This window comes from Neomonachus schauinslandi, chromosome 11 (assembly GCF_002201575.2).
Source record: "Neomonachus schauinslandi chromosome 11, ASM220157v2, whole genome shotgun sequence".
In the NCBI taxonomy this organism is placed as follows: Eukaryota; Metazoa; Chordata; class Mammalia; order Carnivora; family Phocidae; genus Neomonachus; species Neomonachus schauinslandi.
This window is the reverse complement of record NC_058413.1, coordinates 54696969-54723417: the sequence shown is the minus strand read 5'-3', so window position 1 is coordinate 54723417 and position 26449 is coordinate 54696969. Positions and strand designations below refer to the sequence as shown.

General features: G+C 39.7%; 1 protein-coding gene across 1 annotated transcript; it reads right to left on the bottom strand.

The window, feature by feature from the left end:
* Nucleotides 1–25904, bottom strand: SPCS2 (signal peptidase complex subunit 2). The gene is made up of 5 exons (XM_021704633.2): nt 25771–25904; nt 10336–10419; nt 9415–9575; nt 7665–7799; nt 1–884 (listed from the first exon to the last, which is right to left on the bottom strand). Exons 1-5 carry the CDS (start codon nt 25882–25884, stop codon nt 698–700), a joined length of 681 nt encoding a protein of 226 aa, XP_021560308.1. The 5' UTR covers nt 25885–25904; the 3' UTR covers nt 1–697.
* Nucleotides 25905–26449: the final 545 nt, after the last annotated feature.

Genomic DNA, 26449 nt, shown 5'->3' with positions numbered 1-26449 from the left:
ATTTTTTCACATCTTCTTTCCTTTTATTGAAAAAAATTTTAGAAAATGGCAGTTAATAAAGGGCACAAACAAATCAACAGGGATATACTAGTGGAAAACATAGACAATATAAAATTAAAAATGCCATTGGCTTCTTTAATTGGTTAAGAGCACAAAATGTAACAGGCAGAAGGTCTGTTTTAAACAAATTAAAAAGATGTGTTTTTTTCCAATTCTCCCCAAGTCAGATATATACACACCCACAAAAATGGTGTGTGAAGGAAAGCTATCATACACAAGAAGTTGTATCCTGAATTAAGGGAAATAGCTGTTGAAATAGGAATTAACACAATAAAGTCAGCAACAGGTTAACAATTTCAAAAACTGAGCCTTCGAATGCTGCATGGCACAAAGCTATATGATATAAAGTACTGCTAGGTATGAAGGACGAAGTCTGTGTGGCTGCTAGCAAAAATGCTTTTCCAGAAAAGCAAATCAAAACAACACAATCAGAAGACCAAGGCTAAAGCTAGATATCAGAGCTACAACTTCTCATATCTGAACTAGAAAATCCTATTTATCCAGAATGGACTAAAATTTCAGGACAAAACAGGGACATTTTTAACATATCTTACTTTATCCATTTTAAGTTCTGTTTCCTTCTCCCTCACCCCGAAATTCAGCATGATCCAGCAAAGATGGCTGCTTTTAGAATTGGCTATTTTATTTTTCTTTCTGTGGCAAGACTGTCATGGAGCCTGGATATTTCAGGCTCATATGCATCCATGACCAGTGTCCCACTGTGGTCAAAAAACTTAGCAATGGACTTGGTGAATTCGGCCTCTCGCTGCTGCTTTGTTCTTCCACTGATGAATGTCAACTTCAGAGTGTATTTGTCATCGAACCTAAGCAAAGATAATAAAAACCAAAGATAGAGATTCAACAAGTAACACTAGAGCATCAAGTGGTTTTGAAGAATAGGGCTGAGCTGGCTACTGGTGATACAGGTAACACACAGAGCTATTCTTTAAAAAAAAAAAAAATCCAGGGTGCCTAATCGCCTTCAAAATACGAGTTCTGATTCATAGGTACTGCCATGTCTGCCTTATTTACTGTGTACCTCCTTCACTTTGTCATAGACCATTAAGATATATGGACCCCCACCCTCTTACCTCTGAACTTTACACTTGTTATGTTAGAAGGGTCTTCCTAGTAGATACTTCTCTCTAATCTCACCTGACTAGTTCCCATTTGTTAATATTAGGGCATAAACTTTTCTGGGATACCCTTCCCAAACTGGGTCAGATGTCTCTTCTTTGTCATACACGACACCATCTACTGTCAACTCAGATACTGAGCACCTAGCATATGCCAGGTCTAATGCTAGGCTCCCATGCTGTCAATCAAATTATCTACTGAAATGATGTTTATGTATCTGTGTTCTTCACTAAACTCAAAGATTCTTGAGGACAAGAATTCAGTCTTATTTGTTTTCTATTCCCAGCTTGGCACTCGGTAGACAACCAAATTTTATGAATAAATGAAGAACCTCTGTTTTCCAGAGATGTTCACCAATTCCAGGCTGCTCAGTCCTTGTTCCCTGTAATCAATCTAGTTCCAGGTTCTACCTGTATTCCAGGCCAGAGATAAATCTTTAACTACATGAATTCCAGAGATTCCTTACCTAAGTCTTAAGGTATCTTGAAGGCCTTCGCTATCTCTACCCTTCCAGAGGGTTTATAAAAATCAACCTCTGGCAGGCTGATGTTCCTCCCCCTGACTGTGACCTGTTTGTTTCTGTCTCCATTTAATTAGGGCACATTCAGTGGATTGTCAAGCTGTTACTACCTTTAGAGGAAGCAATTGCTGGAGCCTCTGTTCCTGCATGTTTAAAACAGGAAAACTACCACCTAGTTTTCAGGATTACTGTCACGGTTAAAACAGTGCCTATTATTAACCAGTGCTCAAAAAATCATAGCTCAATAAATTATTGTCTAAGAAATAACAAGTGTTAGTAAGGATGTGGAGAAAGAGAACACTCTGGTGGGAATGTAAATTGGTGCAGCCAATTACAGTGGAAAACAGTATGTGGAAGTTCCTCAAAAAATTAAAAATAGAATTACCATATGATCTAGTAATTCCACTACTGGGTATTTACCCAAAGAAAACAAAAATGCTAATTTGAAAAGATACATATCCCTATATTTACTGCAGCATTATTTACAATAGCCAAGATATGGAAGCAGTGTCAACTCAGATATTGTGTCCATCAATAAATGAATAAAGATGGTGTGGTATATATAAACAATGGAATATTACACAGTCACAAAAAAGGACAAGATCTTGTCATTTGTGACCGACAACGTGGATGGACCTAGAGGGTATTATGCTAAATTAAATAAGCCAGAGAAAGATAAATACCACATCATTTCACTTATATGTGGAATCCAAAAAACAAAACAAATGAATCAAACATACAAAAAACAGAATCAGACCTGTAAATACACAGAACAAACTGATGGTTGCCAGAGGGGCGGTGGCTGGGAGGATGGGCAAAATGGGTGAAGGGGAGTGGGAGACACAGGCTTCCAGTTGTGGAATGGATAAGTCACAGGGATAAAAGTCAATATACTGTAAGAGCACTGCATGGGGACAGATAGTAGCTACACTTGTGGTGAGCTAACTACAGAGATGCTAAATCACTATGTTGTACACTTGAAATTATGTAACATCATGTGTCAACCATACTTCAAAAAAAAAAAATTGTTGTCTAGCCAGTTACTCCCAACCTGGATAGCTATGACTGAAAGTCCTTAAACTATTTTCAACACCTCAAAACTTTTCTCAAACTCAAGTCAACTGCCATTAATTGATTTCACAATAATCTCGAAACTTTTAGGCCCAGTTCCACTGGCAGTTCCATGGCTTTGATGGTAGGACATGATGAGTTGTGATCTGATGCACTTCAGTTAGTATTTATAATATGTAGTATACAACTTATATATTATATAATTACACAACATGCAATTATTACATCTAAAATATTTTCAGGAAAATATAACAATATGTTATTATAGAATAATTATATAATATTTATTCAGTCCTAACTTTACATGTCAGGCAGTTTCAGATGCTAAGGATATACAGCAGTGAACATAAGAGACAAAACTCTGCCTTTTGGGACTTTTACTTTAGTGTATATGAAAGAACCAACAATAAAATACAAAATATGATGTTTTATATATAGTAGACAAGAAAGGCTTCATTAAGCAGATATTTGAGCAGGGCCCTGAAGAAGAGAAGAGAAGAACAAGCTATCTGGAAAAAAAATAATCCAAGCAGAGTTCACAGCAAATGCAATGGCCCTAGGGCAAGAACATGCATGGAATGTCTGAAGAACAGAATGGTATGAGAGAGGAAGAAGCCACAGGAGATAAGGGGTGTGTGTGCATTATGTGTGTGGGGTGCAGAGAACAGATGAGTATGGACTTCTAAGCTGGGCTTAGGATTTAGATTTTTCTCAGAGTGACAGGTTTGGAGCGGAGGATTGAGTTGATGTGCCTTCTAAAAAGATCACTCTGCCTGCTGTACTGGAAATAGACCATGAGCAGGGAGAGCAGCTGTGGAGGTCCATGAAGACATTATTACAGTAACCTAACTGAGAGATGAAGTAGCAGAAGAGATGGAAATGGTCAGATTGATACATTTAGAAGGCAGAACTGACAGGATTTGCTGACAGACTACTGGAAAGACTAATAGGGAGCAGTCAAAATGACTGAGTTCTGGACTGAGTAACTAGAAGGATGGAAGTGCCATTTATTGAGATGGGGAAAACCGGAGGGATGCAGATTTGGATGAGGGATGGCTGAGTTAGGTTTTAAATGTGTTGATTTTGAAATGCTTATTAGGATCCGATGTCAAACAGGAAACGAATATATCTGGGAGTTGAGGACAGAGGTGTAGGATGAAAATACAGATTCAGAGATCTTCATCATACAGATGGTATTTAAAGTCTTCAGAGTCTAGATAAGATTACACCTAGCAAGCAAATATAGAAAGAGAAGAGGTGCTAGGAACAAGCACTAGCAGCATTTCAAATTTAGAGGCATCACAAAGGAGACTAAAAAGCAGACATTAAGAAGAAAATTAGAAGATTATGGTATCCTAGAAACCTAGTATAAAAAAAAAAAAGTATAACAAGGAGAGAGTGATCCACTATCAAATGCTGGTCGAGTAAGATGAGAAAAGAGAAATAAAGACAAGCAGATCCAAGAGATAGTGAGAGAAGAAAAGGGGGGCAGAGAAATAAGACCATGTGAGAAGAATAAGAGGAACAAACCCAATTTTTTTTTAGTTGGGAGAAATGACAGCATGTTTGCATGCCACAAGGAATGATCCAGCAGAGAAGGAAACATCAAGTAAATGAAAGGGGAGAGAACCTAGTGGACAAACAGACAGAAGGCTGTAGACAGGAACTCAGGAAGAAGCCAACTGAAGAGCACTGCAAGCAGGTAATGATGGGAGGCTTCTGACTGCTTTGATCTTCTCAGCAACAAAAGAAGCCGAGAGTAAAGATGAGAGAGGAGGGTAGGTTTGAGGACAGAGGAAGGTATGAAAGATGCTCTAGGACAGTGAGAGTAACTAGACTACAGAAATGCCATGGAATCTAAGTTGGGTAAGGAAGAAGTGAGACAGTGAAGGAGAAAAGGGACAATGAAAAGTTGGGAGGCTCAATGGATCAAAGATGCCATTGGGGCTGAAGAACCACTAGGACAAGAGAACCAGAAAAAGAGGAAGCAATGATCAGAGACTGGGATACTCAAAACTGAAATTATAGAAGGTAATTAGTTATCAGCAAAGTCTAGGATATGTCCAGGAAATAAGTGTTTAAGACATGGTAGAAAACAAGATGATCAGAGGAGAAGCCAGAGAACTGGAATCCATCATCTATTTGGATAATGAAATGACCAAGACTTCCAAAAGGAGCTACGTTAGAGTGCCAATGAGCCAGGAGCTATCTTCAAGGAAAGAGAAGTGAATCTGTATTTAACTGAAATGAGAAGCAACACGGGTGGCATAGTTCCTCGCCACAGGAAACGATGTGGCAGCTGGTAAAAATCAGCAAGGAGGAGGAAAAATCAGAATCCTTGTACACTGCTAGGGGGATTGAAAATGGTGCAGTGGTTTTGGAAAACAGTCTGGCAATTCCTCAAGCAATTAAAAAGAGTTACCATATGGGGCACCTGGGTGGCTCAGTCAGTTAAGCACCCGACTCTTGATTTCGGCTCAGGTCATGATCTCAGGGTCGTGAGATCAAATCCCGTGTCAGGCTCTGCACTTGGCGCCAGTCTGCTTAAGATTCTCTCTCCCTCTCTGTCTGTCCCTCCCCACCTCCCCCTGCTTGTGTGTGTGTGTGTGTGCGTGTGCACACGCTCTCTCAAATAAATAAATTTCTAAAAAAAAAAAGAGTTAACATATGACCCAGCAATTCCTCTCCTAGGACATTACCTGAGAAATGAAAACGTATGTCCACACAAAAACTTGTATGTGATTATTTACAGCAACATTATTCACAATAGCCAAGAAGGTTGAAATGACTCAAATATCCATCAAGTAATGAATGGATAACAAAATGTGGTATAACCATGTAATGGATATTTGGCATAAAAAGAAATGAAATATTGATACATGCCACACCATGTATGAACCTTGGAAACATTATGCTAAGTGAAAGAAGCCAGTCAGACCATATATTCTATGATTCCATTCATATGAAATGTCCAGAACAGAGAAATCTATAGAGATGGAAAGTAGATCAGTGGTGTGACTTAAGACTGAGGGAATGGGGCAGGTTGATAGGGAGAGGATAGCTAAAGGGTACAGGGTTTCTTTTTTTTTTTTTTTAAAGAATTTTATTTATTTATTTGACAGAGAGAGACACAGCGAGAGAGGGAACACAAGCAGGGGGAGTGGGAGAGGGAGAAGCAGGCTTCTGCCGAGCGGGGAGCCTGATGCGGGGCTCAATCCCAGGATGCTGAGATCATGACCTGAGCCAAAGGCAGACGCTTAACAACTGAGCCACCCAGGCGCCCCCAGGGTTTCTTTTTGAGATGATGAAAATGTTCTAAAGTTGGCTGTGGTGATGGCTGCAGTATCTGTAAACACACTAGAAACCACTGACCTGTACACTTTTAAGTGTGTGAACTGTATGGTAAGTGAACTATATCTCAGTAAAGCTGTTAAAAAAATAATACACTGGGTAGGGGCACCTGGGTGGCTCAGTCAGTTAAGCATCTGCCTTCGGCTCAGATCGTGATCCCAGGGTCCTGGGATGGAACCCCATGTCAGGCTTCCCTGCTCAGCGGGGAGTCTGCTTCTCCCTCTCCCTCTGCCCCTCCTCCCAGCCCGTGCTTGTTCTCTCACTCTGGTCTCTCTCTCAAATAAATAAATAAAATCTTTAAAACACACACACACACACACACACACACACTCTGTATATGAATGTACATATGAATGAAATGGAATGAATGAATGAAAATAAAGAAATCAAGATGTTGCTAGGGTCTAGAATTCTGCAACTCTGTTTCAGGGGCCTGGCATCATAAATTTATGATGGCTGAGGTCAAAAGGCAGCTGGGAGCCCTGCCAGGAGAACTCAGCTGGAACCCCAGAAGGACATTCCACTCCTCCTCATAGCATCTTCACAAGCTGGTAATGAGAGAGGCTGTTTGGTGTTAATGCTACACTTACCTTTGTATATGTGAATAACTGTACTTGTAATTTAAGAGCCTACCAGGTGCTAGGACCTATCCCCTGTGTTTTTAGGATAGTAACTAAGAGCATGAGGTCTGGACTCAGATGTGGGCTGGAACACCTGCTAGAATTCACTTTTGGGCTCTAGGACCCTGAAGAATTAATTAAACCCTTTGGGTCTGTGTTCTTATCCATAAAATGGGTTGTTCTAAGGTTTGAATGAGATAATGCACTTGGCATGATACCCAGTATATGGTTAATGCTCCACAGACGTTTGCTATTTTTACACTTGGTATATATACCAGCTGGCATCTTCTCAACAACTCTATGAGACACTCGTGATCCAGCTTTGACTAAAGCTCAAACAGTTTACATGATATACAGGAAGTTATACCGCTAGAGAGAGAAGAGCTGGAATTTAAACCCAGCTCTGGATCCCTAAAAAGACCTCAGGTATCACCTGCATGAAGTTATACCCACAGCTGATCAGAAACACTGAAATGTGCTTCTCTGAGTTGCCCAGTGCATTGCTGCAAAAATTCCTGATTGCACAGACTGCCGTCAAGATCACAGAAGACATAGAAGCTAATGGGGTTCTTCAATGATAACTCACTTCACACCTTTGGCCTTCATAGTTCTGTACTCTAATTGGCTCAATTTATTGGCCAGAGGGAAAGACTCATTCTTCATCCTTCCACCAAAGTTCTTTCTCCCACGTTTATCCTCAGAGCACTTCTGTGATGACACAATCTCAGAAGTACAATGCTAGGAAAAACCTTCTAGACCATTCATACCCCTTACTTTGTTTTACACGACAGGCACTATGATCTGCATGGAGTAAGCATACAATAAACTAGTCTATTGCTGAAGATGACTCGACTGCCAGAGAAAATCCAACGGCAGGATTAAAGGATCTATGAGGATAGTCATACCTTTTGAGACTGGAGGACAGTTGCCAAATATCATCAGGATCCATTCCTGTAGGATCTTTCCTGTGGGCCACAAGAAAGATGCTCTTCTCCTTATACGAGGTATAAATGGTCAGGATCCCCATCATCACAAAATAGGTTCAGATAAAGTTAAGGAGAAAACACACAAACATACACACACAAAGAAATAACACAAACTGACAAGCAAGGGCTATGAAAACTTCCATAATGATAATCCTAGAGAAGATAGTTTCATCTTGCTGCAAAAACACTGAAAATTTAGCTATTTTATTTTTCATCCTTGTGTATGTGTATACATATATATATACACACACACACAGTGTCTAGCACAGAGAAATCATTACCAATATATGTAAAACTGACATGATTATAAAAACAGCAAGATGTTTTGCTTTAAACACCAAACAAATGAAATGTCATCATGGTAGTTCTCTTGGGAGGCCATATATTTGTAATAATGTTGCCCTCATGGTTTAAACCTCTTTGGAACTCCTTTGGGAACTGCCTCCAGAACCTATGGCATATTCTTTGGAACTGCCTTAATGGTGAAAAAAATCATACTGGGATGATTTATCTGATTACTAAAAGGAGTGAAGGTGCCAATTCTGGGATTATGATTTGTTATCAATTTGGATAATACCATTTATAATCAGGGCCTGCTTTATTAAATGGCTTGCTAGAAGAAAAATCCCCAAAGCACAGTTTTTAGAAATACTTCAGGTAGTGGCAGCACTGTTAAGAAAAGTAAACTGCCTACCAAAATGATTTGTTTTAAATTAGTACAGTGCTGGCACATAGCAGACACTCAAAAATACTATGTGGATATTAAGAATAAGGCAGTCCTATATATTCCAACATGAAAAGACATCCAATGTATTTTTTTAAGTTACAAAGAAAAGTGCAGTATGTCCAGATTGACTTAGGGAGGAGGTGGTGGGAATCACAAGAAAACTGTTACTATGAACAAGTAGAATTTTTATAATTATAGTAATAATATAAGTTCTCTGAATTTAGCTTTTTGAGAAATAATCAAGGTGGATAGGTAACAAACATGATTCTACTTTTATCATAAAAGGAGAGGGGAAAGAAAAGAATCTGAGAGCAGATTACATTACCAAACATGTCTCATTTAATCTTTTTAATTCTGAATGTGTATTGCCCATATTTGTAACTGAGCAGCATTCAAACGTCTCCAGTAAGTTAAGTTCTTATTATCACAAGATCACAAAACAGCTTGGACTTCAAACCCAGGTTCTTGAGCTCCAGAACAGAATTTAATTCCGTGTTATACAAGCCACACCTCTATCTCATGCTCAATATGAGCATGTCCAGTCCAGCCCTTCAGCTTCAAGGAAACCTGAACCTCCAAAGTCTGATCCTTCCCTAATATCCTGGAATGAGTTTCTTGAAGCAGACCAGGTATAATGGGAATGTGGCAGGCTAGAAATGAGAACTGGGTCTCACTATAATGTGTGTTTTCCTATTAGGCACTCATACTAAGATAATGATCTCTACAATAACTAAACAGAATTAAAGATAAAATAACCACATTAAATCTCAAATATCAATGATAATAACTAAAGTTACAGATGCCATAGCTCATAATGTTAAATTCTAACATTACTGGGCCCTGGAATCAGTTTGTCTTTTGTAGGGAGCAGGGAGAATTATCAGTAGAGATTTTAATAAGCAGTCACAACAGAAACAAACCTGAGCATAAATAAAAGGATATGATATGACACACAAAGCCAAAACAGGCTTAGATTCTGGAAAGGGGTGCATATAATCCCAAATCAAAGCCACTATGGCAAAGAAACAGGAGATGGTACAGATGGTGAGGCGACCGTCAATCAGACCAAAATTCTCCACATATTTGTACTTTTCCAGAAGTACCTAGTAAAAAGAACAAGGAATCAAGTGCACAGGATTGCTTCCTTCCTAGTACCTGCTTTTATTCTTAATTTCCATGATTAAAATATGTTAAGAACCATATAAATTACCAATAGCTCTCTCCAATCAGGATTTTACCACTCCAAGCAAAAAAAGACTCAAGCTATTCACAATGAGCCCAGAGAAAAATTTCATCAACTTCTCATACATTTTTTTAATCCCCAACTTCTCCCCTGGGACGAAGCTAAAAGTACCCCCGCTTTTTTCTTTTAAAGAGAGAGGGGGGAGGGGCAGAGAGAGAGAATTTTAGCAGGTTCCACGCCCACTGCAGAGTCCAACAAGAGGCTTGACGTGAGGCTTGATCTTACAACCCTGAGATCATGACCTGAGCCAAAATGAAGAGTCAGAGGCTTAACCGAGTGAGCCACTCAGGTGCCCCTCTTCCCTTTTTAAATAGAGAGAAGACCAATCATGAATGAATGTCCTATATTCCCTCAACCCTCTTGGCTCTAGGCTAATTAACCTCAAAAACAACAGATCACCAGCTTTCTGGAATTCAAAAATTAGAGAATTTGACAGAGGCTTGAGGTAGCTAACATTTTAACACATGTCGCCCACATTTACTGTAAGGATTTCAGAAACTGCTTTATGGCTCAATTCCTAAAACTAACAACTACAGTCACTCCAAGTCACAGAAAAAAAGATCCTGCAGACGTGTCATAAGCTATATATATGCTAACAGAATTCCACCTCAAGAAAATACCTTTTTGGCAGAATCATCCAAAGAATTCTTCACAGCTGATCCATCCCATTTGTCAATTTTTACAGGCTTATCATCAATCTTCCACTGTAAAATAGAAAAGTTGTGCACCAAGAGATATAGCATCTTACTGAAAGTAAAACGAACTACTTCCTTAAGAGTGTTTAAACGCCCACCCCTGACCCAGGCCCAAAATGGTGTCACTTATATTAAGACCTCAAGTCAGTAAATTAACACCTAGTACCTAACCTAAGTGCAGTTTCAACCCCCAAGAAATATATCCCTTAACCAGTCAACAGAGGAACTTCCTGGTCAGCACTAGGAAATTTACTGATAGACCCCCCAACCCCTTCCATTCCTTAAAACAATGGTTTCTTCACTAATAACTTCCTTTTTTCCACTCCCTCTCTAGCTTTAAAAATCTTTCCATTTCTGTAGCCTTTTGGAGTTTCCCTCTACTTGCTGGATGGGATGCTGCCCGATTCATGAATCTATTATTAAAGCCAATCAGATCTTTAAAATTTACTTGGTTGCATTTCTACTTAACAAGAGCATCTTCAAGTATATGTACATTTACTCCTTGTCCCCTGATGTCGGACAGCTAAAAGACAAACACTTAAAAAAATGAAGTTGAAGGAGACTAGGTCACTAGAATCAGGTGGTACTCATATGAGGTTGCCAAGGCTCCATGCTGGAAAGCTTAATCTACAAGCCCCAAACCAGAACATTTACCTGGGTTACAGAGACTACTGTGTGAACTCACATATTCCATCCTCATTTTACCCAAATGTGGGAACAAGGAAAAAAGCTCCACTTGTTCATCCTTTCATTCTATGACCACAAAACTTAAGACAATTTAATTTACATCCATGAACTTTCAGACACTAACAAAATGAGGAAGGTCTCTTTTAATAGATCTTTGTCAGCTAACAACTTTTATATTTTACCAGCATATCTTAACTGTAGGAAAACAGCAAGTCCAGTGTAGTCTGTTGGAAAGAACATTTTGAATTAAAAAATCAAGTCTTCTCAGTTAATTGTATGACTTTGGACAAACCCCATTTCAATTTCCCTCATCTACAGAGGTATAGAAAGGTTTCCCAATACTGTGCTAGTTAGAATCAAGTGACTGTCTCTCACATTGTTGGCAGAAATTCAAAATGGTACATCATATACTAAAACAATTTAGCACCTTGGATTCTACTTATGGGAATTTTTCCGTATCTGCATACACATGAACTAATATACAAGGCCACTCACTGCAGCAGTGTTTTTAATAGTGAAAAGTAACTCAAATACTCAACTATAGGGGACTGGTTAAACAAACTGGTGCACCCAGATATCTTGAGAAGGTCGAGGGACAAGAGTGGGACTGACTTCTCAATGTATGCCTTTTTTGATTTTTATTTTTTTCAAAGCACTTTAAACTATTTGATTTAAAAAGAATGCCTTTTAAATTTTTAAACACGTTAACATTTTATATAGTAAAAAATGTTCTCAAATGCAAATGATTACATGAACGTAGCTTACGTGGAACAGGGTACTACAAATAATCTGATAAACCTGTCTTTTATAGATCATAATGCTCAACTCTTAATTTTTTATATCAGGTGAACAAATACCATATTTCATAAAAATTACAAACCAGCAGGCAATCCAAAATTCACTTGACTTTAGAATGGATTTTACCTAAAGACAGAGAAGAGAACTTTGTATTTATCTTTCTGATTGAGCACAAGATCAGAGATACTGTATACAAGAAATGAGACAGAATACCTGTAAAAAGTAATTGAGAAGATATTAAAGGAATGTAGAAATAGAATTAATCAAACTTGCTTTTTAAAAAATTGTGATCCTATATACTATTACACAAAGAAGAAAAACTGTGAAGTTTGTTGAGTGAAAATACATGAATTACAACAGTCATGTTTCAACTGATTAAAAAGTCAATCAAGGTTTTTTCCCTTTCATGTATGATAAAAACAAGAATTTTCTTTGAGCAAATTACTCGTGGCAGCACGCTATAATAGTGATTCCTCCTACAAATCACACTTGACACCTACTTTTAAAAATACAGACTGAACCAAGAAGAAATTAATAGGCTTTCTACTAAATAGCTCACTTACACTTAGTTAAGTAAATTCCATTTTGATAACAGCAAGCCAAAGAAACCTGTACAGCCAGAATCCACAATTCAAATTTTTGTGAAACAAAGTCATTAAAAAATTTTGGAGTCATTCCAAAAAGAAAAATCATATTCTCATAGACACTCAAGCTGCACATTACTACCTGCAGGGCATTACAGAAAAGAAACTTGCCTTTACAATTCAGAGGATAATTTATTGGCAACTTTGGGGGAGTAAACAGAGAAGAAGCCATTACGGCAGGTGATGAAATAGCCCTAGATCTACCTCCACAGTTCTGGTACCTAGAAGCAATCTTCAGTAAGTGGCACAGGAACATTTCTACTGAATCTCAAAGAAAGTTTATTATATGATTTCTGAAGAGATGGGAGCATCATCCATTTTGGGTGCATGAAAAAAACCTTCAGCCTATTTCAGAGGAAACAGCATCTCTGCTGTAGTACAGAGACTTCTGGAAAAAGGGCAGGAGGGTGGACATTAGGCGCTTATTTTTCTGATTTATTTTCTGTCATTCTCAAAACTGCTCATCAACTAAAATGTATGCTACTCTTCTATTTTCTCTCTACTGCTATTCAGGACATTTTAGAAACTTTTTTCTCTCACTCTTACCTTCCTCAACTGTAAGTGCAAATTGCTTTCCTTTTGTAATAAAATGGCAAAGCAAAGGTTGGCTTCTTTCATGTGGGGCCTCACAGGATAAATTATGAAGAAAGGCTCTGTGCAGAAAAGAGGTAATACAGGTGTGAGACTGCCATCCCTAGAAAGGCTGGTGTTGGAAAGTTGGCTGGTAAACAGTCTCCTACACTGATACAAAACTTCTCCTACGTGATTAAGAGTGGCTCACTGTGCTTAAACTGTTTATATAAATAATGTGGTTTATGCTAAATACCAGTTTTCTTTTTTTTTTTTTTTAAGATTTTATTTATTTATTTGACAGAGAGAGAGGGAACACAAGCAGGGGAGTGGGAGAGTGAGAAGCAGGCTTCCCACGGAGCAGGGAGCCCGATGCAGGGCTCGATCCCAGGACCCTGAGATCACGACCCGAGCCGAAGGCAGTTGCTTAAGCGACTGAGCCACCCAGGCGCCCCCTAAATACCAGTTTTCTTTCTAGGAGTCTGGAATTTGGGGGGCACAGGCTAGGCAGAGGGTGCATACTTAATCAGCCCCCAGTAAAAAACCTGGGCACTAGGTTTCTAATGAGCTCCCTTGGCAGAAAACATTCCACATGTACTGTTAGATCACTGTTGCCAGAGGAATTAAACACAACTTATGGGACTCCACTGGGAGAAGACTCTTAGCATCTTGCACTTGGTTTCCTCCAGACTTCCATCCTATGGATCTTTTTCCTTTGCTGAAATAAACCTTGCCCATGAGTACAACTACACACTGAGTCCTGTGAGTCCTTCTAGTGAATCACTGAACAAAGTAGTCTTGGGGATCCCTAATACAGGCAATATATTGCCAATTAAGATATAGCAGATGCTGTAACTTCACACAGTTCCTCTTTCCCACACATTCCCTCCTGCATATTACAGGTACATGTATACTGGGCCCAATCAACAATCACAGGTATTGACTTTAAGACCATTGCTACTGTCAAACCCATTCTCCAGAAAGACACACTACTTTTATCTCCTTTTAACTTTTTAAAATATATTCATCTCTATAAAAAAAAAATTTACATTGTTATTTCTTAATTTTTCAGTTTTTGACATTAAATCTATAAATTTCTCACTATGAAAGAGGAAATTTAGCCATTTCATCCCCTGCCACACTCACATTAATTTTTCCTGCTCCTCCCCACCATCTTTTTAATACAGCCATAGCAGATCACTAGTGATTTGGTCTTATATAATAGCTTAATTTTGGCTAGATCATTATACAGTTTGAATAATGTTATGACTATAAATGCTATTCACAGATGAGTCATGTAGCATACCAGGATTACTTTTTCTTTCCTGATAGCTTTTGCCTTCCTTGGAGCTACTGATGTTTGGGTTGTTGTTTTTAATCAATATATTTGTCACCAGTGAAGTTTCGAATTCTCTCCCAATTGTTTAAATTTCCTCTCAATATGTGCAAAAGTATTCAGCATTCTGTGAATTTCATCTTTTTAGAGAAACTGGTCTTAGAGCCTCCTGACTTGCTGTGATCTGGGTGAACTGCTTTCCAGGCCTGCTGTATAGCTGTCACCCTGGAATTTCCCTTTACTATTACTATTTACTATTTCCCTTAACCTCCTCGTGGGCTGGACCTCCTTTTCTTAGACACCATGTTTTACTCTTTTCTTGGTTCCCTTGATCTGGTGAACACATCCTCTAGTGGCTTCCTTGAAGAATGCATATGGGAAATAATTTTGAGACTATACACCTGAAAATGTCTTTTTATTCCACCCTCACACTTAAGAGAAATAAGTTCTCTTCAAAAATTTTAAAGTTTTGGGCGCCTGGGTGGCTCAGATGGTTAATAAGCGTCTGCCTTTGGCTCAAGTCATGATCTCAGGGTCCTGGGATCGAGTCCCGCATCGGGCTCCCTGCTCCTTGGGAGCCTGCTTCTCCCTCTGCCTTTCTCTCTCGCTCTGTCTCTCATGAATTAAAAAAAAAAAAAAACTTAAAAAAAAAATTTTTTTAAGTTTTATTCCACTGTCTCAACGGTTTGTGGGATTCCTAAAGCCACTCTGATTCCTGATCCTCATACAATGCTTTTTCCCTTCTGGAAGAACTTAAAGTTCTTTATGTTGTGTATCTAAAATTTCAAGATGATGTCTTTCTGCAGGTCAATTCTCATCCACTGTTAAACTGCTAGTACCACTGCTAGGCCCTAAGCAGATCCTCAATCTGGAAACCAATGTCCTTCAAATTAGAAAACTAGCATTCAGGGATATTAAGTGTCACACAGCCAGTAAGTGAAGCCAACAAAATTACTTAGGGCTAAGTTACAAATACATGGCTCACCATAAAACTGTCCCGTCTTCAGTGATAGAAACTTACTTTCAACTTGTCTTAATCTCTGAACTCAACTCCAAGGCAGATTCTGTTTGTGGCCTTATTCTCAAAGATGTACTATAAATCAAACCAGAACCTAACTGATTTCAGACTGACTACAAACAGATGGAGGCAAATGCACTCTTTCTTCACCCAATTAGGTGGGCCCTTATTGTGCAAAGGAGCACAATATAGTGGTTAAAAGCTACAGTTTTGGAGTCCAACCACTTGTGTTTTAATTCCCACCTTTTCACTTAATGGATGATATTGGGCAAGTGATTTAATCTTTCTACAGCCTTAGTTTGCTCAATTGTAAAATGAAGATGATAAAGATATCTATTTCACACGTTACCATGAGGATTAATTATGGTAATTATAAGACACAGCAAAATGCCTAGTATGCAACAAGTACTTATTAAAAATTAGCTACTGTTGTTGCTATTAATTATGTAAAACTAGCATACTGCATCACGGTTAGCTGGATTTATATAACATCTCCCTCAGTAACAGGGAGTATATGTTTTTAACGTTCTCAGAATCAGGGATACAATACAGCATCAACAGCTACTACTAAAAAGATGTCTGAACTCTTATGAAGAAAAAAAGAGAAGGAAAAGATTTATAAAATGTTAACTTTCAGTTTAAACTTAACAAATGTATACATGGCTGAAATAATCTCACTCAATTCTTGTCCACAGAATTTACTGCGTGCATGTGTCCTATGTATTGAGCTAAATGTTTTATATACACCATCTCTTTTAATCTTTATGAAAACACTATTAAGAACAATTACCATCTGCTATGGACAAACATGTATGTCTCCCCTGAAATTCTAATTTCAATGTAGATAGTATGAGGAGGTGGGCCTTTGGGAAGTAATTAGGTCACGAGGGTAGCGCCTTCATGAGACGGATTAGTGCCCTTACAAAAAGGCAGGAGAGCTTGCTTCCACTCTCTCTCTGCTTCCCACCACGTGAGGATGCAAGAAGGCTGTCCACAAACAGTAGAAGGGCCCTTACCAGAACCCAACCATGCTGGCACCCTGATCTGAGACTTCCCAGGCTCCAGAACCACGAGAAATAACTTTCAGTTGTTTAAGCTACCCAATCTATGGTATTTTTGATAAAGCAGCTCAAACTAATATCCTCCTTTTACAGATGACACTAAGGGTTTGAGAAATTTGCAAAAAGTGACAGCCAGGAAGTGGTAAAGCCAGGATTCAACTGAGTTTTCATGATTTCAAAACCCATTCTCGTTCTCACTATTCCGCACTGCTTCCCACAAGGTATAAGGAAAGGAATTATTAGTCATCAAAAACAAAAGAAAAAGACACAAATCCCTGAAGTGACAGCCATACAAAGTAACCTGATTCCTATTTAATAAGTTATAATTAATAACATAATCTTAAAAAGATTTTAATCTTGAATACGCCAACGAAACCCACAAAATATATTTGAATTTTCCATTTCCCTCCCTTTAAAACCAACTGCAATTTAACTGAAAATATAGCTCGGAAAGTCCAAGTTTAAAGAGATCACTTCCCTGTCAGTACCAACGTAAGAGATAAAACACTTTATTGGACCAGCATACCTGCTGCCAGACCTAGATGGCTAACCAATTCACAGAAAATACGCATTCGATGGCTCTGACAGAACATTACAAAGACTCATTTCAGTTATGAACCTCTGCTGCAAATTTGAACAATAAAAAGTTCTACAAAGACATTTCACTGCAGATATGGCATTAAGAACTCCACATTCTAAGGACTTCGGAAGAATATTAAACACAATCCAGGTCTTGAGCATATGTAAATAGTGCAGGAAGGCATTTTCTGACTTAACGATTTGAGGATTACAGGCTTTTCCTGTTCTCCATGCATCTTCTGGCCTTAAAGGCAAAAAAGGACAAAAATCCTTGGTCATTAAGGATATGTCCAGTAATACAAAATTGTCTTGAGTATGAAACAACAGCATGAACACTTCTATTTTCTTATTTTAATAGAAGTGAAAACAGAAGTTATGCAGTGATAAAGACGTCAATGAATTGCTTCATAAAGTTCCTTCACTTGACAAAGGGTAGTAAGACTCAAAAGATTCAATTCGCACTGAAGAGATGAGGGCTACCAGGGGTGAGCAGTGCCAACAGGACCCGGCTCTGATTTAGAAAGAGCCAAGTATGGCTCTAAGAAAAACTAATACACTTTCTCTCTCCCTTCTTTGAAAGGTCTCTCCAGTTTAGAAAGGGGATATAAGCTGCAAAAGAGGAAAAGTAATAGGAGATGAGGCACTTGACAGAGGGAATATATCCTAGGTAGTCTTATCTACTATGCTACGGGGCTTGGACTTTATTCTGAGGCAAGCAATAGAGAATATTTTAAGCAGAGGAACAACACAATCAAATTATGTTTTCTTTTTTTTTTAATGATTTTATTTACTTATTTGACAGAGAGAGACACAGCGAGAGAGGGAACACAAGCAGGGGGAGTGGGAGAGGGAGAAGCAGGCTTCCCGCCTAGCAGGGGGCTGGATGTGGGGCTCGATCCCAGGACCCTGGGACCATGACCTGAGCTGAAGGCAGACACTTAACGACTGAGCCACCCAGGTGCCCCCATGTTTGGTTTTTTTTTTTTTAGTGGCAACCTGGTAGATGGTCTAGAAGGGAGTAACAGTGGAGATAAATACATCAGATGGGGATTGATTTAGATGCAGGGCCTGAATAAGAGCAGCAGCAAGGGGATAAAAAAATTCAGGCTCAGATAGCTGAGCTATCATGTCATTTTCCGAAAAAAGGCACACAGACGCAGAGGAGAAATACCCATTTGTATGTGCTGACTTTGAGATCTTTAAACTCTATAGTTATACTGATTTCAGAATTTTTTTTTTTTAAGATTTTATTTATTTGCGAGAGAGAGAATGAGAAACAGAGAGCATGAGAGGGAGGAGGGTCAGAGGGAGAAGCAGACTCCCTGCTGAGCAGGGAGCCTGATGTGGGACTCGATCCCGGGACTCCAGGATCATGACCTGAGTCGAAGGCAGTCGCTTAACCAACTGAGCCACCCAGGCACCCTGATTTCAGAATTTTCTAAACCAAAATTAAGATTATAAAAACTGATGTTAGACTCGAAAGGTGAGATTACTATTTGAGTTGGAAATATGGACCCCTACCACCCATATTCATACATTCAAAATAAAAGAAATGTTCAATCTGGGGAGAAAATAATGTCTGTCTTGAGAATAGGCACCATCACCAAATTTAGATCCTAACTCAGAAATATCATGATATCTCAAAGAAAGACTTTAGCTCTTGGCACCATACTTAATTTTCAATCTATTTTTTTTTTAATAAAAATGACCATGAAATACTACAAAGAAAATTACTTAATAGTGGCTTATTAACAGCTACATTTATTACTGGAGTTAAGTTGGAAGTTAGAAACTACCACGTGTTAATTATGAGCATGAACATTAGTGCCAACACCAGAGAAACCAGGTAAGTTGACTGGCTCTGGCTACTTAAGTCTAATATACCTATTAGATATCCATGTGGACAGGGCAAGTAGGAAGTTGGACATATAAGTCTAAGGCTCAAAGGACAGGTCCAGGTTGAAAATTCAAATGTGGAAGTCATCAATTTACAGATGGTATTTAAGCCATGACACTGCTACCTCCTTGGGATGAGTGCAAATAGAGGAAGAGGGGCTTGCCAATATTTACAGGTCAGGAAGAAAACAAAATAGTGACAATAAAGACAGAAGCAATGAAGGAGGAGGAAAACCAGGGGCAAATTATCTTCTAGAAGCCACATAAAAAAACATTCAAGAAAGAAGTGATCAGTGACTCAAATGCTACTGAAAGTTCAAGTAATACAAAAAGCTATTATTGAAATTTGACAAAACAGAGATCAAAGCCAAGAAATGGTGCAGGCAACAGCTGAAAAAAGGACCTGGCAGATGGAGATTGTTAACATCTGTGATATCACTCTGTTACATAATTGTGAATGACTAGTTAAGAAAATAATAATAATAGGGGCGCCTGGGTGGCTCAGTCGTTAAGCGTCTGCCTTTGGCTCGGGTTGTGATCCCAGGGTCCTGAGATCGAGCCCCGCATTGGGCTCCTTGCTCAGCCGGGAGCCTGCTTCTCCCTCTCCCACTCCCCCTGCTTGTGTTCCCTCTCTAGCTGTCTCTCTCTGTCAAATAAATTTAAAAATCTTAAAAAAAAAAAAAGAAAATAATAATAATTTGAAGCTTTAGAGGTTACTCAAACACTGTCAAGACAAAAAGAAATGAGTTTTTAAAACAGATATAATTCACATGCCATAAAACTTACCATTTATAAAAATGTACAATTCAGTGGTTTTTACTATCTCATTTATTATACTGTACAACCATCACCATTAATTCTAGAATATTTTCATCCCCTATAAACAAACCCCATAACCTGTAAGTAGTCATTCCCGATCCCCTGCCCCCAGCAACCACTAATCTACTTTCTGGCCACTTGGGTTGCTTCTACTTTTGGTTACTGTGAATAATGCTGCTATGATCATTTGTGTACAAGTTTTTATGTACAAACATACATTTTCAATTCTCTTATGTTTATACCCAGGAGTGAAATATGCTAAGTCATATGGTAATTCTATGTTTGACTTTCTGAGGAACTAATAAACTGTTTTTTCCAAGGTGGCTGCATCATTTTACATTCCCACCAGAAATATAGGAAGGTTCCAATTTCTCCACATCCTCACCAACAATGATTATTTTTCTTTTCTTTTTAAAATTATTATTATAGCCATTCCAGTGGTATCTCACTGTGATTTTGATTTGCATTTCTCTAATGACAAATGATGCTGAGCATCTTTTCATGTGTTTATTGGTCATCTGTATATCTTCGTATGGAGAAATGTCATTCAAATCCTTTATTCTTTTAAAAATTAGTTTGTCGGGCGCCTGGGTGGCTCAGTTGGTTAAGCGACTGCCTTCGGCTCAGGTCATGATCCTGGAGTCCCGGGATCGAGTCCCGCATCGGGCTCCCTGCTCGGCAGGGAGTCTGCTTCTCCCTCTGACCCTCCTCCCTCTCATGCTGTCTCTCATTCTCTCTGTCTCAAATAAATAAAATCTTTAAAAAAAAAAAAATTAGTTTGTCTTGGGGCACTTGGGTGGCTCAGTCGGTTAAATGTCCAACTCTTGATCTCAGGTCAGGTCTTGACCTCAGGGTCGTGAGTTCAAGCCCCTGCACTGGGCTCCACACTGGGCATGAAGCCCACTTAAAAAAATCTTTTTTTGTTAGTCTTTTTATTATTGGGTTGTAACATTCTCTATATAGTCTAGATAGTAGACACTTACCAGAAATATTATTTGCAAATATTTTCTCTCATTCTATGGACTATCTTTTCACTCTCTTAATAGTGTCCTTTGACACAAGAATTTTTAATTTTGATGAAGTAAAAAATAATGAGTTTTGAGATGTTATTAAAGTTTAGTTTGCAAAACAATGTTAAAAAGCCAGCACCTTGGGGCACCTGGATGGCTTAGTTGGTTAAGCGACTGCCTTCGGCTCAGGTCATGATCCTGGAGTCCTGGGATCCAGTCCTGCATCAGGCTCCCTGCTCTGCAGGGAGTCTGCTTCTCCCTCTGACCCTCCCCCCTCTCATGTGCTCTCTCATTCTCTCTCTCTCTCAAAAAAAAAAAAAGCCAGCACCTTGTTTCCTTAAACATATACACACACACACACAAACTACAGCAATGCCATAAAACTGTTCATCTTCTTTGTCAGAGGTGGGTTAGGGTTCAGGCATACCACCCAGAAATCTAAGCTAAGATACCACTGAAGACAGCAAAAGGAGATACATGGCCTAAGGACACATAGTTGATGGGTGACAAAGCCCAAGGCTTGAACCTAGGTCTTCCAACCTCAAAACAGATGTTCTTTCCACTACTGCAGTAGTTAGCACAGGACCTGCTCTAGTATGAGAGGCAATGTACTAAGTAAGCTAAGAGCACTGGATTAAGAAAGAACTGGGAAGTCAGGTTCTGGAACTGTAACTAACTCAATGTCTCATCTTGGGCAAGTTGCTTCATCTTCCCCTCTTCAACTGTGTCCATGTCTATAAAATGAGGATGCTGGAACAGATGAATTTCAAAATCTCTTCATTATAAACATTTTAGAGAAACCACTATTGATTAAGCAGAACAGTTTCAAACCAAACAAAAACAAACAAAAAACCCTTAATATATTAGAACCAGAAGGGATTTAAAAAGTAATCTAAGAGAGTTCTCAACCTGGAAGTAACTGTTAAAATGTAGAGAAAAGAAATAAACAAACAGCCATGTGTAAAAACAAGCAGCTGTCCAGGTCCCACCTCCAGAGAATCTGATTCAGGTTTGGGATAAGGTCCAGAAATCTGTATTTTTAACTAAAACCCCAATGGAGTCTAATGCCTTTATATGATGTTAGGAAAAAATAGGTATCTAAGGAAGCTGAAGCCCAGAGTAACCAGCTAGTTAGTAGTAACTATATATATATTTTGTTAAGTGCTTACTATGTGCTAGACATAGGGCCAGACACCTTTTAAGGTAAATATTATTCTTCCCACTTTACAGATGAGGAAACCGAGATACAAAGAAATTTATTAACTTGCCTAAGAATACATTTCTGCTAAATGGCAGAGCCAGGATTCAAAGCCAGGCAGATAGGCTGGCTCCAGAGCCTGCGTTCTCAACTACTAAAATATAAAAGCTCTGTTTTAGGATCAGGATGACAGTCCAGCCATGAGACAGAAATGAAGTTAAACAGGTATGAAGTTAAAAGGGTCTGAATACAACTTCTAAAAAACACAGTTTAATACCACATTTTCAGAGCCAAAACAATTTAATAGCCTAAACAAATCCAGCCAGGAGACAGAAATCCATGTACAAGGTTAAAAGGACTTGGATATAGTTCTGAAAAGCATGGTTTAATACCACATGTCAATTTTAATAGCTAAAACAATTAAGCAAGCAATTTTCTTTATAGCCTGATATGTAGAACAAAACGCTTTGATGTATTTTAGGCAAAATAACTTACTGCAATGATCTAAGTAAGTTATTCTGTGATGGAGGCTGGAAGATTACATTTGCATACCTATTTTTAAGATCAGGAAACTAGAATTGCTTTGTTCTCAAAGTCAATTTCATAGGAGCAGAAATTCACATCTGCTTAGGGAAAGCTAGAAGCACACTGAAGCACATTTGCATCTCTTTATTACATTTCTTCATGGCAAGTGAAACTACAGCTGCAGGAAATAAAAACCCTCCCCCCAAAAAAGACAAATAAAATTAAAGAGATTGTAAGGTAACAGCCTCTCAATCTCTGCAGAGTAAAAGCTTCTCTATTCATTCAGATCCTGTTCCCCTGAGAATAACATTTTTCCCATCTTCTCTTCCACAGTACCTTCAGTTTTCAGACAACTAGAGGCAGTTTCTTTAGACTGAGGGGGCAGATCTGAGGGTTTTTTTCTCTGCTAAATTTAATGCTGCAAGTACTTATTCTGTGTTGATTGCCTCAGAGCACTATAAGGACCTTTCATGGGAAACTGGACAAATACAGACTGGTAGAAAAATATAAGACAGTATGTCATATAAGTGACAGCTTAATTCCCATACACAATAAATGCTAGAGAATTCAGAGGAGGAACAACTTGATGTAAAGCTAAAATGAAGTTTTCCAAGAAAAAGCACCTAAAAAGATCTTATTTTCTATCCTCTATGTCCCTCACACCTTGGTTAATTCTGTCAAGTGCTCCTTTGTGAGGCCTTTTATCTACTGCTGCTACTCAAGCTAGGGTTCTCATTGCCGGGTCATTCTATTTTTATAGCTGTTCACAAAGAACACTTAACCAATATTGTACAATTTAATATTTACAAGTCCATAATACATATGGGAACCCACATTATTTACATAAGGAAATTTAAGTTCAGTAACATCATGTAACCTATCCAAGGCCATGTAGATTTCAACAAGCTATACTAGAACTTAAACTTTTTATAATAAACCCTACACACTAGAATGGTATAAGGCCTTGTTCGAAAGCTTTTTTTTTTTTAAAGATTTTATTTATTTATTTGAGAGAGAAAGAATGAGACAGAGAGAGCATGAGAGGGGGGAGGGTCAGAGGGAGAAGCAGACTCCCCGCCAAGTGGGGAGTCTGATGCGGGACTCGATCCCAAGACTCCAGGATCATAACCTGAGCCAAAGGCAGTCGCTTAACCAACTGAGCCACCCAGGCACCCTGTTCGAAAGCTTTTAATTTCTACCTCTCCAAACTAATTTTCTGAAAACCACTTTATATAGCCTCAAAAACTTTCAACAGCTTCCTACTCCAAGCAATCCATGCCCCCTCTTTAATCTGATTCTACCTTCATATCACTACAGGTCTCTTAGAGAACAGTCCAGTCAACTCACTACCTGAAACATCAGGCACCATCTGCTCAAGGACATTCTTACGTAGTATGCCATCCTTCTCTCCCAAAATAAGGTCCCAACTCCACTCTCAGACATGAGGTCTTCCCCTGGGGCCCTCACCCCTTATCAATTAGATCTCAGGGATCATTCTCTCTCTCATTTCAATTTCTGTAAAAAGCACACATCTGAATACACCAAATACTTTTAATATTTGGGGTACCTCTATGTCCTATAATCCGCTATACTGAATACTTTCTGACAGTAGGATTCTTGATTTTTTTCTCCCTCTGCTATTGTATATGTGTATGTAACATGTGTTACAGAGATCATTCATGTTATCACCTCATTTGATTCTCCCCAAAACCGTACTATTTCAGATGAAGGTAAGCTTTGTGAGGTTAACTGACTTGCCAGTCTTCATACAGTTTGAAAGTAGCAAAGCCTGTATCTTTTGATCCTCAAATCTAGGTTCTTTGAATAATGCAATGATGCCATATACTCTTCAGTAAAGAATGCCCATGCTTAATGTTTGCTGGTGATGATCCAAACGGAGGAGACAGCAAGAACAGTCAATGGGACAGGATGAGCATAGGCTGTAAGATGCTCACCAGCAGAAAGGCAGGATTTATGCATGAAAGTAAATATCAATTCCCAGTACTTTCCCATGTCTTGGAGCAATTTACCATTCCAATCCCCAGAACTTGTTCTCCTCTCTTAAAAATGGTTAGAGTTGAGAACCATGTGATTCAAAACCAATGACACCCAAAAACAGAAGCAAAAAGACCTGGATCTGAACCCCTCAATATGATCACATATTTGTTTCTTAGGCACCTATCATGCGTTAGGCACAGGATGTCTGAAAGCTGCTTTCCATTAAAGCAAAAAATCCTTACTATATTAATAGCCCCCCATGCTTAACATCTCTCATCAAACTGGCCCAGGGCCCTACAATGAGAGAACTGGAAGGGACTAAGGGTACTTTAGGCTAAGTCCCTCATTTTAGAGGCAACATAGGGAGAGCAAGCATATTTCAAGGTCACATAGCTAACTAATTAGAGGCAGAACCAATACTAGGACCTACATCACCATACAATTGTTTCTTCCAAGATGCTCTGCAAAGGGCAAGAAGGGCCAACTGAGGAGCACAGTTTTCCTTTTTTTCTTTTCCCTTAAGCCTCGTTGCTAGAACCGCAGTTTAAAAAAAAGAAGAATGGATGGGCGGAGAGGGAAAGAGGCTAACTAGAGCAGGCAGCAAGCTCATGAATCCGAGTCACTTACTGCACTTGGTGGCGGGCAGAGGGGCAAAAAGGAGAAGGGTGAAGAAGGAGAGGGAAAAACAAAATCTTAGAAGTTTCCTGTCAGCTCAGTAAGGTAAGTAAATACTCAAGTAAATTCAGTATTCGGAGTATCGTGATAAAACGCCTAGAAACTTCAGTAAGCAAAAGGTCAAGGAGCACTTGGAATCTGTAGCGAAACCCAGCGTGGTGGGTCGTGATGGAGAGTTTGGGGACCACTGACTACGAACAGCTGCGTTCATTCCTTCGGGCTTGTTTTCCCCGTCAGTGAAATGGGCACATCGACTGTGGCCCCCCAGCACCTCCGAAAAGAAATACAGGAATAATCAAATTATCCTAAGAAGCTGTGATGGCCAGCGTTAAGGACCAAGCACACTACCAAGAAGAAATGAGGCCTGAAGAGGAAAGAGGTGTGGAGAGACCGGACTACATGCGCCGGTAGGGTTCCGAGGGAGGACCAGACGAGGTCTACCCGCTGAGAAGCCACACAAGAAAAGGGGGGCGGGGATGGGAAGGTGGGTTCGTCGCCTCCCAGGCCTCCGCAGGTCTCGGCTGTCCCCAAGAACCGGCTCCTCACCTTGTCCAACAAGCCGCTGCGGCCACTGCCCGTCCCACAGTTGGGACCACCGCCGGCCCCACTACCGCCTCCGCCACCACCGATCCTCCCGCCCTGTGCAGACGCCGCCGCCATCTTGCCTGCCTCTGCGTCTCCCTCCCCTCCTACTTGTCCGAAGCCGATTGGCTGAAGCTGACGGCGTGACACGCCGCCCGGAGTCCGCCGGGATCCGTAGTCCGGGGCTGGCTGACGAGAGGCGACCAGCGGAAGTGGCCGCGGGGCTTGCCGGGACTTATAGTAGTTAGAAGTGGCGTCCGCCGGTTGCTGCCTGCACGGCTTGCCGCCGCTTCGCGGTTACCAAGGAGTGGAGAAGGTAGTGGTAGGCGCCACCGTGGAGCGGCTCCGAGATCTCCGGGAGTCTCGCAGGCGCGCATCCCGCCTTGCCGGGACGCAGCCTCTGGGGACGCCTCGGAGGCGGAAGCGACGACGGAGGCAGGTGCGGCTGGAAACTTAGTTTGAGTGAGGGATTAGAGTCTCCGTTGCCCTAAATTTGAGTGAGGGATTAGAATCTCCGTTGCCCTAAAAGTTTCCAGAGGGGCGGCAGGAGCTCGTTCTTCATCCGTCCTACCCCTTTTACAGCACTTACTGGTTATTTTCTCTGGTGACTGTCAACTTGTTAGTAATGTTTTCGTGTTAATAG